Source organism: Corvus hawaiiensis, chromosome 2 (assembly GCF_020740725.1).
Source record: "Corvus hawaiiensis isolate bCorHaw1 chromosome 2, bCorHaw1.pri.cur, whole genome shotgun sequence".
In the NCBI taxonomy this organism is placed as follows: domain Eukaryota; kingdom Metazoa; phylum Chordata; class Aves; order Passeriformes; family Corvidae; genus Corvus; species Corvus hawaiiensis.
Window position 1 is genome coordinate 109,794,971 of NC_063214.1, and position 15,945 is coordinate 109,810,915.

General features: G+C 42.3%; 1 protein-coding gene across 5 annotated transcripts in view; it reads right to left on the minus strand.

Moving 5' to 3' along the window:
- The window catches only part of KLHL15 (kelch like family member 15), a 28,526-nt gene extending 12,621 nt beyond the window's left edge, over positions 1-15,905 (minus strand). The window contains exons 1-4 of one of the 5 annotated variants that reach the window (XM_048288145.1): positions 15,676-15,905; positions 15,357-15,440; positions 13,267-13,363; positions 2,656-3,367 (exon numbers count right to left, since the gene is read on the minus strand). In XM_048288145.1, the coding sequence (XP_048144102.1) occupies positions 2,656-3,360 (705 nt within the window). In that variant the 5' untranslated portion in view covers positions 3,361-3,367; positions 13,267-13,363; positions 15,357-15,440; positions 15,676-15,905. Of the gene's footprint in view, positions 1-2,655; positions 3,368-11,433; positions 11,545-11,751; positions 11,822-13,266; positions 13,364-15,356 lie in introns of those variants that run through there. The other 4 variants (XM_048288135.1, XM_048288123.1, XM_048288156.1 and 1 more) reach the window with 4 other exon arrangements.
- Between the last annotated feature and the right edge of the window lie 40 nt (positions 15,906-15,945).

A 15,945-nucleotide genomic window follows, 5' to 3' on the forward strand; every position in this document is an offset into this window, starting at 1 on the left:
AGCCATGGACATGTTTCATAAAAATGAAAGCACAAAGTGGACAGTGAAACTTGTGCTTTCCCCAAACACTTTGCCTTCACTTTCTAACTATTCCCTAAATCCTTACTGGATTATCTTTCCATTTTCTCTCATACATCTGCATGTACTTTAAGGGCTGAGGAACAAAAGGAGTATCTACTCATACTTCAGAAGCCATTCTTCCAGGACAGTTTGCAGTAAGCAGACAGGCTGTACCTTCACTTGTGCACTCTAAACGCACATCAGACTCCAGGTGTTAATCTAGAGTCACTGATTTCATTTATAAATTGTGTACCTCTCCAAAAAAATGATGTAAGGAACAGAATGGCTTGAGAGGCCGAAAGTATCCTTATCATGACTTGCAAAGTTATATAAGTTATTTATATACTACAGTGACAGGCATCTGAGAAATGTCCATTAGAAAGATTACATAAAAGTACATATGACAAGCCAGCCAGTGTGTAGCAAATACAGAGTTAGCTGAACTGGCAGAGTCAAACTCAGACTTTATTTGGTACATTTATGCATTTAGTATGTGCTGGCTTCAGGAAAAGGGTGGATTCTGTTTGTGAATCTCCAAAAAAGGCAGTTTTACCACTATTTCCCCATTCCACACAGAGAAGAAAGAAGCTCTCCCCGGGTTACTGCCAGAACAGTGAACAGACGCACTCTTTTATTTAAAAAAATAAAGTGTTCTATATTCTGATGTTGGCTGCAACTGCAGTTGTCCTTTGTCACTTGTCATGCTGGATAACTTAATACTCTCTAGCCAGGGTAGAACACAAATACATTCCTAGCTGCAGTAACAAATGACATAATTAGCTCTGCTTCCCTCTGCTGAGTTGTCTCACTCCATAATCTGCACTGGCTTTTCTCTGCTCCCACATACAATTAACACGAAGGGTATTCACAGACAAAGCTTTTACATGTAGATATATAATCTGGGATGCTGAAAACAACGTCTCTCCTGAAGTTGTACCTATTGTGCCTGTGAAGATAAAACATGAGAAGCACTGTATGCAGGATTTATACCAACAATATCAAAACCAACTCCAGAAGTTATACCCAAATATAATGCTGAAGACCAACATACACTTTCACTTACAGAAATTTAACTGAAGACAGCTTGATGCTTGAGATTGTATCCCCAAAACTCATAGGGCTGAAGCAGTCTCACACAAATCCTGCCCTGTTAGATTAACCTCAAAAAAGTATGTTGTAAATTCTGTTTTATTACTGAAGAGCTTAAATGATGTAATAATATGATAAAAGCGCTATTTAAAAGACACAAGACACTACAATGCAGACTGTAGCATTAGCTAGCTCTTACTAGTTAAAAATGTTTTAACCCAATATAAACATTACATTAGTGCTCTAAAATATGTTTAGGTATTTATTTTATATCTATAGTTTAATATAGCATCATAAATATATTTTATGTATTATTACTTCCTATACTCAGTTCACAACAGAGAAAAAAATTCAAAATATAAAAATGCACTAGTCTGAAGTAATTAATAGCTCTTATAATCTGAAACTGAAATAAGTATAAGAATTACTGCTTGGATGATCCAGTGGCCCCTAAAACCACCAAAACCAATACAACCTTCTCTGCATATTCACTAGACACTAAAGTAAAAATATATGGGAGGTTAATTTGTAAGAAGCACAACAAAAAACATGGGGTCTGAACTCCTATTAATCTGCTGAGAGGTGAAAAATACAGAAGTTGTATCTTATCACACAAAATTAACATTGTTAAAACAGCACAGCTCAAGGAATTCCTAACCTGAACACTGTTACTAACCTGCAAGAGAACTGATTACAAAGTACTGTAATTTTCTACTGTTAACAAATATTCAGAGATTCTCAAGAACTAAAACCAATATATTTTTGTCTGTTCTTCAACAGAAGAGTAGAAAAAGCAAGTTCTCTTTTACCTCTTACTACATACAATGAACAGTTGAACTATAAGATGACCTGCTACAAAGAGTCCACTTATATTTAAAGTAAATCATTACATTTGACACAATAATTTTTTGATTGTGTTATGTCTTGTGTACAACCAAGCGTATGTGTAACTTTGCAGGATCGGAGCTTACTTCTAACTGCTGTGTAACAGCACAAGCACTGAGGATACAACAACAACAAAAACACTCTGCAGATTTAAGAGCAGATGCTACTTTTCATTTTTAAATAACCCTCCCCTGTACTTAAGCCACATAAGATCTACAGTCACTATTTTTGATTATATTGATAACAATTATTATAACATATACCCTACATATTATGTGCAGGTCTAAAGCCTCTGGAAAGCAAGAAGCAACTTGTGGAAAACAGTTAAGAACGTTTGAAATCAAACTAGATAAAAGTGACCTTATTTCAAAATGTTTTTTCCATATAAAGTCATGTATAAGCATGTACTGCAAACATACCTGTTCTCCAGCCACTGTAGGTATTATTGTCTAATAACCAAAGACAATACTTTTAGATGTTTGCCTTCTATGCCTTTCTTTATTAGAAAAATAAACGCTATAATTCTGTTCCTTCTCATAGCTTCAGGAATCTTACCTATTTACTGGCATGCTGCCCTAGCTAAATGATGAATCCTGCCTATTGCTTTTCAAATGCACCAACCTTCTCAAAAACACTGGATGGTGTCATCAAACAAAACCTGATGTTCTGAATGATGGTGTCCGTATGCCTCCAGCGTCTTCTATCATGGCGCAGCCAGGCCTGAACAGCTTCATACAGCTCTATCTCTGGAAACCTGCTCAGACGATCATTATCCAAGTAAGACATGAGCTTCTCAAAGCTCAGATATGAAAGGAAGTCAGGTCTGGACATGAGTGGCACAAAATTCTCTAGCAGAAAGGAATCCAATTTTTCCCTGACTCCTTCGATGTTTACACCAAAATCATCCAGAAGTCTCATAATTTCTGCACAGTTTTCTAAGCAGATTTTAGCTAAGAGAAAAGAGCAGCAAAACTTTACCACCTCTATAAGCTGGACATACATGGCAGCCTGAAGGATTTCATGAACAGTGTTCATACTCAGTTCAATAGTTCCATAGTACATGAATTGGAGGACATGACTGAAGCCTGTAGCTGTCAGACCTTTCAAATGGATTTTGTCCTGATCTCGTTCTCGCATGTCAGCTGTGAACATAATCCTGAAGTAATCACTCTGGGTGGCAAGCAGTGCTTTATGGGCCTGAAATTGGTGGTCTTCAATGACAAGTGTGACATCAAGAAGCAATCCCTCCTCATACAGTGCTCTGAATCCTGCAGAGACACTGGTGTCATGGATGGAGGAGCTAAACCCTTCCACGTCCCCTGCCATGAATCACCTGGGGGGAAGAAAAAAAAATAAAAAAATAAAAATAAATCATAATTTCTAATAACATATTACAAGCCCTTCCTGACCAGATAAATCCTAACTCAGATCGCTTTGATTAGGACTTAAAAGTCTTCACCATTCTTTTTGTTTTCTCTCTGGCTGAAGAATCAACTTAGGAAAAAACTTAAAACACAAACTTTAAATATTTCTCCCCCAACCAAATATTCTCATTTCAAAGACAGGGTAATGAACAAAAATAACTATGCAACACTGCCAAAATGATTCCTTACTCCAAGTTAATTCATGGTCATATAATGAACTAAAAAGGTTGTCATGGTTTTTTTCCTCTCCCTTCCATCAATCTTTCTAAAGAATTTATCTCAGGGGAGCAATAAAACACCCACTCATGAATAGCAAAGGTTTCAAAAAGGAAGCCAAATTTCCTTAACTTCAGAAACAAGCTTCAGTAGATCTGCACATGGTATGATCAAAAAAAAAAAAAAAGTATTATGTTCTAAAATCTATGTCAAATTACTCAAAAGTTATTTGAAGGAAAATGAACATTTTCAGAGATACTATTTGATATTGTGTGCTTCACTTCTCCTGTAAAAACACAGTCCCATCATGTTCCCCCTGTTTCTTACTACAGTGATTAATATTAGATTATGAGATTTATGAAGTACAAAATACTAAGGCAATAAGAAGCACTGACAGGAATAAGTCCCAAAAAATAATATTCTGTATTGTGGGCTTAGTGAAGCTCAATTGCTCATTAAGCATTTGCAGATACAGTATTACTTATATGCAAGCTATAATTAAACTGTAAATAAACCAAAAAGAAATCTAAGAGTAGCAGGATCCTACCCTGTTAAAGTCAAGGAAGATAAATATTCAATAATCAAAATAAAAACCTATTCAAAATCCAGAAATTTCTCAAAATGTTGCTCAACTTCCTTGGGTTTATGTATGGTGAAGTTGCACAAGGCAGCTTGAACCAATTAACAATTCTTCAAAGGACAACAGCACACGCCATTTTCCTTCTCTGTCTTATTCTGGGACCTGAGCTCCTGCTGCCTACTCTGAGCCATTTCTGGGGTTCATTTGGCTTCTCCAGAAAGTCCATTCAACTCATAAACATGACTAAAAAATAAACTAAGAGCAGGGAGGGACAGACATGAAAAAGACACATGACACAAACATGACCACCCCACTCCCCAGCACACACAAAACCTCAAAACTAGACATCTTTCTGATTCCCAGTGAGCTGACTTCTGACTTGACATTGTGGGGTTTGGCACACGAACCAACGTGATGCAGAGGGCAGGGCACATACTTGAGCAGGAAGAGAGAGAAAGAGCAACAACTTCCCTATTTGACATTAATTTACTATTATAATTGATTCATCTTGTTTTATTCCTCTTCATCCCACCTTAAATTACACTGCAACTTTCCCTCAGATATTTGTTGCATTTAACTCTGAATTTCCTATAACAAGTAAAGCTAATAATGTTTTGGTACTGGTAACCCACATGAAAAGCTAAATAATACCAACAATTAGAAAAACCTGCAGATTCTCAACATCATAAAACTTCACACAAGTATATGGATCCAGAAGTGACTCTAGAGTGGCCCACGTTTCACAGCCTCAGGGAGCAGTTACCACTTACCCCCACTTCTTCAAGTACCACATTTTGGCTGCTGCCATTGTAACAGGAATGCATTTTATTAGACTCAAAAATGGATAATCATCTCCTCTCCTTCACTCCTCAGCACCATCCTGGAAAATCAAACTGGAGACACCCTTTGTCTGTGCAAAACTAATCTGGTGAGTGGTGTTTGTAGCCACACCTCATGGAATTAGCACCACTCCCACACTGCTGAAGCCTAATAATGGGTTCTGTGCAAAATAAAGTCAATGCTGGGAGTGTTCATTACAATTAAGGCCTTCTCACAAAATTCAAATTCCTGAAAGTAAGAGCAGGAGCACAAGAACAAAAATGATAATCCAATCACTTTCTCACCAGTATTCATGATGGCACCTTCCCCTCAATGTCACTGAAGACAAAAAGAAACATGCAAACTGCTCTGGAACCTCATATTGTGAAACTCTTATTCCTCAACATCAAATGCCTACCAGAAAGAAAAATTACCATCAGATATTTTTCTTAGTTGTTGCCAATTCTTACACAAAAGCAGATGAGGAAAGAAGCACTTCACTAACTCTTACCACCTCAAAAAGAAGCAACCAACTGAAGAGGAAGCATAGAGCCTGACTTTACAGGATTTTGCTTTCTAATTGGATTTCTCATATCAAATAAAAAGGTAAGCACCAATATTAGCTTTTTTCCTTCTTTCGTTGGAGCACTTGTAATTCGTCTCCTCCCATCCCCAGTTCTCTGATGTTTAATAATAGCTGAGCTCATACCTCACTCTTCCCTCTTCAAGAGATTTAATGATCACTTGCCACTCATCTTCATAAAACATAGAGACTTGAAACAACTCTGACTGCTATCTGAAATCAGCCAAGAGGTTCAGAGGTTACAAGGACTCTCAGACAGTAAAACTGTGTAAGTTACAGTGCTTCAGGAGACCAACTAAGACTTGGCTCGGCATCAGTTCCATGATCAGGGTTAAAAACAGGAAAGGACAGTTGGAATTCGCAAATGTGAGAACGAGAACAGAGTAACACAACTGTATATCGGGGGGAGGAAAAGTCAAAAATGAAGCAACATTCCCCAGGTGGCTGAAGCAATATATATTCTTCTGGAAATAATGGGATATCCCATCACACAGGCAATATCACTGAGAGGATTTCTTCAAAACAGTATGTGCATTACTGTGTACCTGAACAACATAAAAAAGCCACGGCAGCAAGCTCCAAACACACAGTAGCATCTTTGCCCTTCCCTTGAGAAAGATAATTACATTATGGGTACTCCACAAATAAAAGGAGAGAAATTAACTTGTACACAGGATGGCCCTAAAAGAAAGGCCTCTTTCACCACCCTCAAAGAAGCAAAAAGGAAAAGTTGGCAAGTGAAGTTAAGCAAAGACATGTGGTAGATGCACCTCCAGTGCTGCTTTTAAGGATCAAAACAAGTAAATCATACTCCAAACAAAGAAACAAAAACCCAAAACAAACAAAACCCATGAAAAAACAGAAGCTACAAACCAACCAAAACACAAACAAACAAACCCCCCAACCAAACCAGCACTAGAGAGTACTGGGCAACTGGCTCTAGGTGGCCCTGCAGGTGGCCCAGATGATCTCCAGAGGCCCCTTATAACCTCAACTAGTCTGTCAATCTGTGATTCTGTTGCTTTGGCACAGACACTGCACTGATGTGGGGAATTTTTTTTGCAACCTCCTTTTTAATTCTGATTAAATATAAATAAGACAAATATACGTGCAAAAAAAAAAATCATATGTTACTATCCTTCAAATTTTCAATCTAACAAGGCAGGAATCACTGAAATATTGAGAAAGAAAACCCACCTGTGTTTAGGGAACACCTTTAAGGGCTCCAATTTTATACATCTCCCTACAACTGGCTATTCCTTTAAAATATTTAAAACTCTTAGCCACAAATGTCTACAAGGGTAACAAAGTGGTCAACACTTGGAAATTATTATTTCTGAATGTTTTAAAAATGTGGGTGTTTAAGTCACTTAATCCTTCTTTTCACATTCCTGCTGATATTGCTTTTAGAAAATCTACAGTTTTCAACATCAAAATATTTTTCCTCACAAACAGCAAGCATTTAATGGATTATTTAAGTAAACACAAAACCAGTAAGACTTCACCTTACATCACCTAAAGAAGCTTCAGAATTCTGTGAGTGAAAAGCAAAAGGACTAGTTGTCTTCCTGTATTAAATACAAGGAGTGAATATCCTTTTTTTGGCATAAAGCCATATACATGATCAGCAGATAAATTTTTCTTTAAAACAAAAAAATATATTGCCAGTGCAAATATGCAAAGGGGTTAAAATACTGCAAAAACTGGGAAACTAGATAATTAAATGCGTATTATGCTTATCTGGTAAAAGTCTTCATTTATAAAGCTAACATCCTCCGTCAAAAGCAAATAGCAATGTGGTAGTTCAAACATTAAAAAAATACTCTCAAACAAAGTAATTTTTCTAAACCATAGCTATGCCATTCCTCCCACACACACTTGCAATCTTTGATGTAATTCTATGCACTATTCAAATGCTGCAGTTATTTCCCAGAGGACAATACCTAACAATTTTTTTTTTCATATTTTCAATAAAAATGGAAAATTCAGTTAGATTTTCTTCATGCATGCAAATCACAGCAGCACACTTAATCCTAAGGAAGACATGGAGCCTGCAGTGGTCTATAGGAAAACTGGAACAAAAAAATTCCAATGTATAAACAATAAAGGGGAGGTGGGGGGCAATCTACGTTGACATTCGTTATTGTTCTGCACATATTAGAGCCGATCGGGGTAATGCAGCACAGGAAGTAAGACTCTGCTGAAAAGTCAAAAGAGAAATACATTTAACCTTACTAGCTGTTCCTGACATTTTTTCCTCTTTTAGCACATAATGCATTAGAGTCTACAGTGCTGTGACTGTAAAACCACTTACTTGGAACACTGATTTCTCATCTTTATTCTGCAGATGTAATAAAAGTCTGAAAACCCTAATCCAGACTGCTTTTTCTTGCTAAACAAGGAGAATCTTCTTTCCTCAGGGTGTCTGAGGCTCTTAGTCACAAGCAGAAGAAATGGAGTCTAAATGTACTACCTATTGAGAAGCAAGTTATAGAATACCTGCTTTTGACTCATGCCCTCCTGGATTTAAAATCTCTCCAAAAGCAGTACTACCTGAAAAAGGGCCCTTTGAGTATGTGTCTTTATGTAATATGTAAGCTTATATGCATTTTCTAGGGACAGAAATGTATCGTTCTAGGAAAGTATTGACAATACCAAGTCTAGGACACCAGCTCAAAGGAAAATTTCTGCTTTCCTTTACTGTTGTTCCTTAGTAACTCATTTGGGATGCTGAGACACAACCAGCAAGTTTTGTTTTGTTTACTGATTATGGAGTACTTGTTCATTTTACCTAGCCCATAGATATTCTAAGAAATCACCTTCATGAACACAGCTGAACAACAAATTTTCACATCATAAAACACTATTATCTATGAGTTACACCAGAAGATATTTCACCAGACACATAGAACCATGCTTTGGTTACACCAAGTACTAAAACAGAGCTTAAAAGTCAATAATCTCTTCCATCCACCAAATACATGCATTTAAATGTGAATTTTAAAGCCATTATGCATGCTTTATTTGGTGAGGTGCACAGCAAAGGCTGCCTAGAGCAGAATTCTTTGACCCTAGTTTTGTTAACACGCTTTTCTGCAGGAATAGGACATTTCTCCATAGTCAAATGTTATAGACACATATGAAAATACAATACAACAAGTATTTGAACACACTAGCAAACATTCACAACTGCACACATGGCTGAAGGCTGGGCCTTTGAATGTAGTGTACTGTACTGAGTAAGAACGCAATTATAACATACACAGTACAAGTAATGTATCCCCCAAATTAAACCTTTGTTTACACAGTTTGACACGAAAAACATTATTTTGTCCACCATTTTTCATCATAATTTCCTACTAACAACAGCAGAAGGAGTGATGTGATGTGGGATAGATCAATAACCAGTGCATATCAAAACTTTCCGTTGCTACAACAATTGCAAATGTAGGGAACAAAGAAATACATCCAGTTTCCACATGTTTTACCTAAAATGCTTTATCATTAATACACTAAATTTGGGAAACAATTTATCTTAAACTATTGGTATGTTCATGTTTAAGGCTTCATCCAATCCATCTCGAGAATTCCAAAAGCACTGGATTTACTTGAGAGACAAGAAGTTAGAAGCTTACCAATCACTGCCAGTCAGAGGAACCAGACTGCCAGAACTCCAGAAATTAAAACTTCGCTGCTCCTGATAGCTGTCCACACTCCATTTCTTAGGGGCACACAGCTGACCAGGACAGCTCTGCTGCCGATCTCTGGCCATGCTGCTATCTGGGAGCAATCTGAATCAGTTCATAGCAACAGTGGCACTTTGTGTCAGTGCTCTCTGATGTCATTAAAGCTGTGCCAGAAGCATCAGAACTAGTTACAACCAAACCTACTACAACTCCGCATGGATTGTGCCTCAGCTCAGGATGATTATCCTTCACTCTAAGCGGGCCAGAACCTGTAACTGCACTTCACAGACACTAAGATAGCTTGAACCATCTGTCTAAAAGGTCACTGCATCACAACACCTGTACAGAAAAACCTGCTCCCAAACACAGAGGAAGCTCACCACAACGCGCTTCCAATTGCATTTACTGATACCAGAACAGGTGCCCTGTATAAAACAGTTGATACACCCACAAAAATGAGAATTGTCTTTAACTGGAAAAACTTGTATTACTCATACCTAAAAGTTAAATGATGATAGTGTTGCAAACTACAGATTTGCCACAGCTCTCAAAGTGGACAGGACTGCTCTATCCTGAGCGATAACAGTTCTTATATATATAATATTTGTGTCTTATAGAATGATTCATCTTTTCAAATGTAAGAAAAAAGTATGAATAAAGTGTGATTTTCTCACTGTGAAGCTATTTACGTATAATAAATTTTATGTGTATGTGAAGCTGTTTATGTATAATAAATTTTATATATATGTGAAGCTATTTTGTGTATTCTATACAGAAAAGTAGCAAGTTACGCATCTGTTAGTGACAAAAAATCATTTGATTACCACAAATTTTTAGCATGATAAGACGGGAATGAGCTACAAGTAGTATTTAAACTATATGAATAAAAATATTTTACATCTAAATTAGGATTGCTAAACTACCCCCTCCATTTGTCTTTTTGTTGTCTGTATCTTTATTGCTAACTTAGTAAATACTCCTAGCATTTTCTGAGAAAATTACATTAATTGTGCCCTTTGAGGCACACAGGTTTGACCTCACTGCCAAATGTCAAACTCGCTTGTCAGAAACACAGAAATCTCAAACATATTTAATTTCTACGCCTATCCCCCAAACTGGCAGCTAGATGAATGAAAAAGGTCTGATGTCTCCAGTGTGAGCTCAATGGTTATCTGCTGTGCTCTGCTGAAAGACAAATCAACACGTGTAGATGCAAACCAGCCACAGGGTATAATTAAGGAAAGTGAAGGGAGATGAGTGTCAGTGGGAAAGTTTATAGGACATGTGGTAGAAATTAAACACGTTTGCTAGGTGTTGGAAGGCAAAAGACAGGAAGTATGTTGGTGCATGGTGGTAAGCTCAGGAGATCTGAACGTGAACTGGGGCAATAGTGGTGCAAGAGCTGCGTTATCCTAGGGGCAAGTATACATAACAAGTCCACAGGAAGCCAGACTTCAGTAGTTCTGTCCTTTTATCCAGTAACAGCTTTATGATTCTCCTATTCCTCTTCTAAATGGGGAGGGGGGGGGGGGCGGGGGGGGGGGGGACGACACCCAAATCCCAAACAATAAAAAGGCAAGAACTTTAAATTTTTAAGTGACGTTTCAGTATTCACCAAATAGATCCAGTAGTAACCCTGGGTAGCTCTACTCGTTCAGATCACGGATACTTTTTTCGCCATCAGCTACGATGGGGGAGAACTGGCCATTTTCGGGGCAGGAACTCAGATGACCTACTTCAACCTGTCTGCTCGCACGCTCAGCCCCGCTCCGCGGTGAGCGGAGCTCGCAGGCCGAGCTCCCCGGGAACTGGGGCCGGCAGGCCCGGGGTCCGCGACGTGCGGCCGCAGGAACCCGAGGGGCCCAGCGGGGGCTGCGCTCGCTCCGAACCCGCCAGGCTTCCGGTGCGCCCCCCCGGCGCGGCCGTGCCCGATCCCCGCTCCAGCCCGCCCGCTCCCCGCCTGCCGCCCGCGGGCACCCGGCCCGCCGCCCCCGAGCCCGGGGAGGGTCCCTGAGGGCCAGGAGGGCGCCCGGGCCACCCTCGATGGGGCGGGCGGCGGCGGCGGGAGGGCCCGGGGGATCCTTTACCCACCTCTCGGCAGCGGCGGCGCTGAGGACGCGGCTCCTCCCGCTGGAGCGGCGGAGAGGGGCCCTGGCTCCGTGTACCATACAGCCGGGGGCGGCGGAGGGAGGCGCCGGGGGGCTGCGGAGAGGGGCAATGGCTAAGGCGAAGCCGGGAGGAGGAGGAGAAGGAGGCGGAGGAAGAAGGGGGGATCCTGCGCTCCCTCCTCCTCGCCGTCCGCGCTCGCGGGGAGGTGGGAGCCGCCCCCGCCGCGCCGCCCGGGCACCGACGCTCCCAGCCCGGCCCGGCCTCGCCCCCGGGGTCCCCGCCGCCCTCACGCTTGTTTACCTTCCGCGCTGCCCCGCGCGGCCGCGGGCGCCATGTTCCTCCGGCAGCACCGCGCCGGCCGTCACTTCCGCCGCACCTGCGGCCGCGCGGGCGGGGGACCCGGGGCACGGAACGGGCACCGGCAGCCCGGCACCGCCCCGGGCCGGCCCCGCTCGCCAGCTCTCGCCCCGTGCGGGCTCAGCCAGACGCCGGAGCACCGGCACGCCTCGAGGAGCACGGCTGCAGAAAGCGACACCGAGAAGCATCATCGGCGTCCAGCCCGCGAGGACGCGCATCCACACGCGTCCGCTTTCGGAGAGTCGGGGTTGCTCTGCTCTCTCCCACCCCGCTACCTCCAGGCTATCGCCCCTTTCTCCGAGGCTATGGCAGCTGCCCGGTGTAGCGCTGCAGCCCGTCCCGGGCTACAGCAACCCCTGCTCGGGGCCGGCTGAGCTCCTCCCCGGCCACCGGCCAGCCGCAGGTGCTGCGGGCTGATCCCAGCTCCCTGCTCTCCGCAGGCTGCCTTGCCAGCCGGCGTGGGAACCGGGTCACCAGAGCCCCAGGGGTCGGGGCCGGCAGCCGCCGGCGCTCAGCGGAGCAGCCCTTGAGCAGCGAACAAACTGCACGCAGCCCTGGGTGGGACGAGCAGGGCTTTGCCTTAGTACAAACATCACCCGTTTGCTTTCGCTATTTTGCCTTTGCCTGGCAAACTCTGATTTTATTGTAAGGGATGAACTAACCTACGTGGACCTTTGGTTTGCCACTACCACCCCCAAACCGTTTGCTACCCTTCTACGTACCTCCCTGTCACCTTCTATGTCACTGCTGCTTTAAATAGCAGGCCACAGGCTGCCATCCTCTCCCTGTTTACTGCTGTTCCCACCCCCTTCACAGCCTATTTTCAGTCTCTCATTACCACCCTCTCCCCATTGATTTATAAAACAAGTGTACCTTCTCTATAGCTGCCACCCCCAGGCTGAATGTCTTTCCCACCTTTCACAGCTTCACACAATGAACCAGCTATTCCATGTGGTGCTTCACAAAGACTTCCCAAGGCTATTCCCACTCTGTTCAACTGCCCACTTACTGCTCCCTCGTGCTACAATCAACCTCCTATTCACTCCTTCATCCCAATGGCCAGACCTCTCTCGACTTGGCAACTTCTTACTATTCCATCTCACTCACTCATGCAGTAAATTTGCCCCATCTCCCCAGTCACTGTTTTAAAACCTGTTACTTGTGCACTTACTGTGAAACAACTGGCCTTTACAGACTGACCCTACAGCAGGTGTTCCTGCCACCTATGTCTCAAAGGATGGACATTCCCTCCCTTTTCCATAAGGTACATCTCCGGCTGCAGCAAGCACGTACCCACCCATAGCTAATGCTGCAACAAAGAAAAATGAGTAGAAACTAAGTTTCCATAAGCAGAAATGACACAACCAAAACTTGATGCATCCTTCTCCACTCCTCAGACTTTTGACCTTCATAGGTCAGCAAGAGTGGAAAAAGCTAAGCAAGACTTTTATGCTTTACCTGACTGTCATTTTGCTGTCTGCAGTTTGTGTCAAGCTGAGGCATAAGATGATCTTCAGGTCTCTCCTACACACTGTCACAGAAGAGGACCTCAAACCTAGCCACAAAACAAAACCACAACAGCTTTGACATTTAAAACATCTCAACATTTCAATGCACAAAACCCCCCTCCTACCCCCTTCTCTTTCACACTGAACAGTTTGCTTCTACCAAAAAATCAAAATATGATAATAATATCTCGATTCTAGTCTCCTAAATAAAATTAAATAAAATTAAATTTAAGCCTCTGACAAGGACCACTGGTATCAAAATTACCTTACTAAGTATTAATTTAAACAGAGATTTGGGTTGACCCCTCTGATTTAGGCATCTGTACAAAATCAGTGGCTAAGTAGTTACCTGGCTTAAATGAGTATTGCAATGAATAAAATTCCGGATATAGTTTTTTGAGCTATATTAATACACTTGTTACCGTTTAATTATAGTATTTTGAAATTTATTTAATTCATACATACATGTACAATGCACATATATTGACATATGACATAATGTCAACTCCTAGAAACGTTCTTAAATATTTTACTCGGGGTTATTCAGCCTGGACAAGAGAAGGCTCTGAGGAAACCTTATAGAAGCTTCCAGTGCCTAAAGGTGAAGGCTAGAAAATAAGAAGGCTAGAAACTGGACTTTTCACAAGGGCATGTAGTGACAGAACAAGGGGGAATGGCTTTAAACTGAAAGAGAGCAGGTTTAGATTAAATGCTAATTCTTTGCTGTGAGGCACAGGTTGTCCAGAGAGGCTGTAGATGCCCCGTCCCTGGAAGTGTTTAAGTCCAGCCTGGATGGGGCTCTGTGCAACCTGGTCTACTGAAAGGTGTTTATGCCCATGGCAGGAAGATTTGAATTCAGTGATCTCTGAGGTCCTTCCCAAACCAAACCATTCTATGATCCTACAATAATTAGACATTTGCAGGCTTTAGACTTTCCTGGGTTTTCTTTATCCTACAAATACTTCCAAATAAGTGAATCAAAATAGCAAGAGTTCCTCGGAATATGTAAAATTTACAATCTCATTGTTAAAATAGAAGCAACAGTTGTGTATTCTTTTCACATTCCTGACAGGGTGTTTGGCAAGGATTAAGTCCTTTTTAAAGGCTGTTTCAAATGTGACAAGAACTATTTCCGTAATTTTACACTGCGCTGCATTTATTGCATAATTTAAACAGGTAAGTAATGACATAGTCCAGTATTTTCAGTTCATTTTCATAAAAGAGGGATTGTACATGTGCGGACATTGAGGCAACTACAATAAAGTATTGCATCATGTTCCCACTACACTTTGTGTATCTCAGTTGTTTTTCCCAGAAGTGAGATATTTAACACAAAATTGAAAACACCATGTGGCCTGATAAAAGATTAGATATAAAAATTTATTTTCTAAACCAATGTACATGATTGGGTTGCAAGACAAAATACATTTTGTCATTGGCAACACCATCATAGATACTGGAAGGTTTCTTACGATGTGTTCCTGTTAGTTTCTTCAGATCAAGAACAGTGGCAATGTGTTTGCTCTAGCTATATCCAGCAGAACTCACTATAACTCTTGCATCAGGAAAGCATGGCAACAGTAGCATTTGTCAAAGTGGGAGGTTACAACCATTGTTCAACCAGGCATACCAGTTTCACACAGATTTCTATCATCACACTTCAACCACGTGGTTGTCTGCCCCAAACCTGCTTTTTTTGACCTGCAAAGCCAGGCAAAGTCTGAGAACAAACATGTTTTCCAACAGACAAAGCCACAGTTGTTGGCACAACACACACATACTTGAGATGACTGGTTACCTGCACTGAAACCTGTTTCCCTGACCACGGAAATACTATCAGCAACATCCTCTATGTCTTTAAGAGGTTCCCATGAAGAAGTCAGTTTGATTTCCCATAGGGAAGGGTTGGGAATTTGGCCTTTACTCCCTGGTGAACCTCTAAACTGGCTCTCATCACTCGATTAGGGATTTTATTCAATTCTTAAAGCATTTATGTCATACCAAACTCTGGAAACAGCAACTGTTTGGTGGGATTTTTACCTGTTTCGTACAAAACATTCAGGTTGTTCGCATCTTGGGGCAGCTCTTATATCCACATCGTCTCCCTAACAATAAGCGCCCAGCCTACAAAAGACAGTAACAAGAAAAAAGGTTGACATTAGAAAGATCTTCTCACGCTGACGGCCAGCAGAGATTATAACACGTGTACGGTGACATGTTACTGTTCAAGCAGACACCGTGTTCGATGTGCTCATTTCATACGCGCACGGACATCGTGCTTCGGTCTTCTCCCCAGGTGCCTTTCTGCATCGCACCCCCTCGGCACCCCAAATAAATCCACACAGCAACAAACCCTGACCGCGGCACGAGCCTCCCGCCTTCGCTGTGTCTTCCAGCGAGCCCGGTGTCCGCCGCGCAGCAACGGCGCTGTTTCGCACCCGCGCTGCACGGCACTAGCGCGGCGTCCCCGCGGGCCCGGGCGGCCTGTGCTGGGCTCCCGGCGCTCTGGGGCGGGTTTTTCGGGACGTCGGTCTCCGCGGGCTCCCGGCCCCGGCCGAGCTGCGCGCTCCCGTAGCCGCGCCGCGCCCGCCCCGGGCTCCCCCCGCGCTCCCGCGCCCGTTCCCCGCCG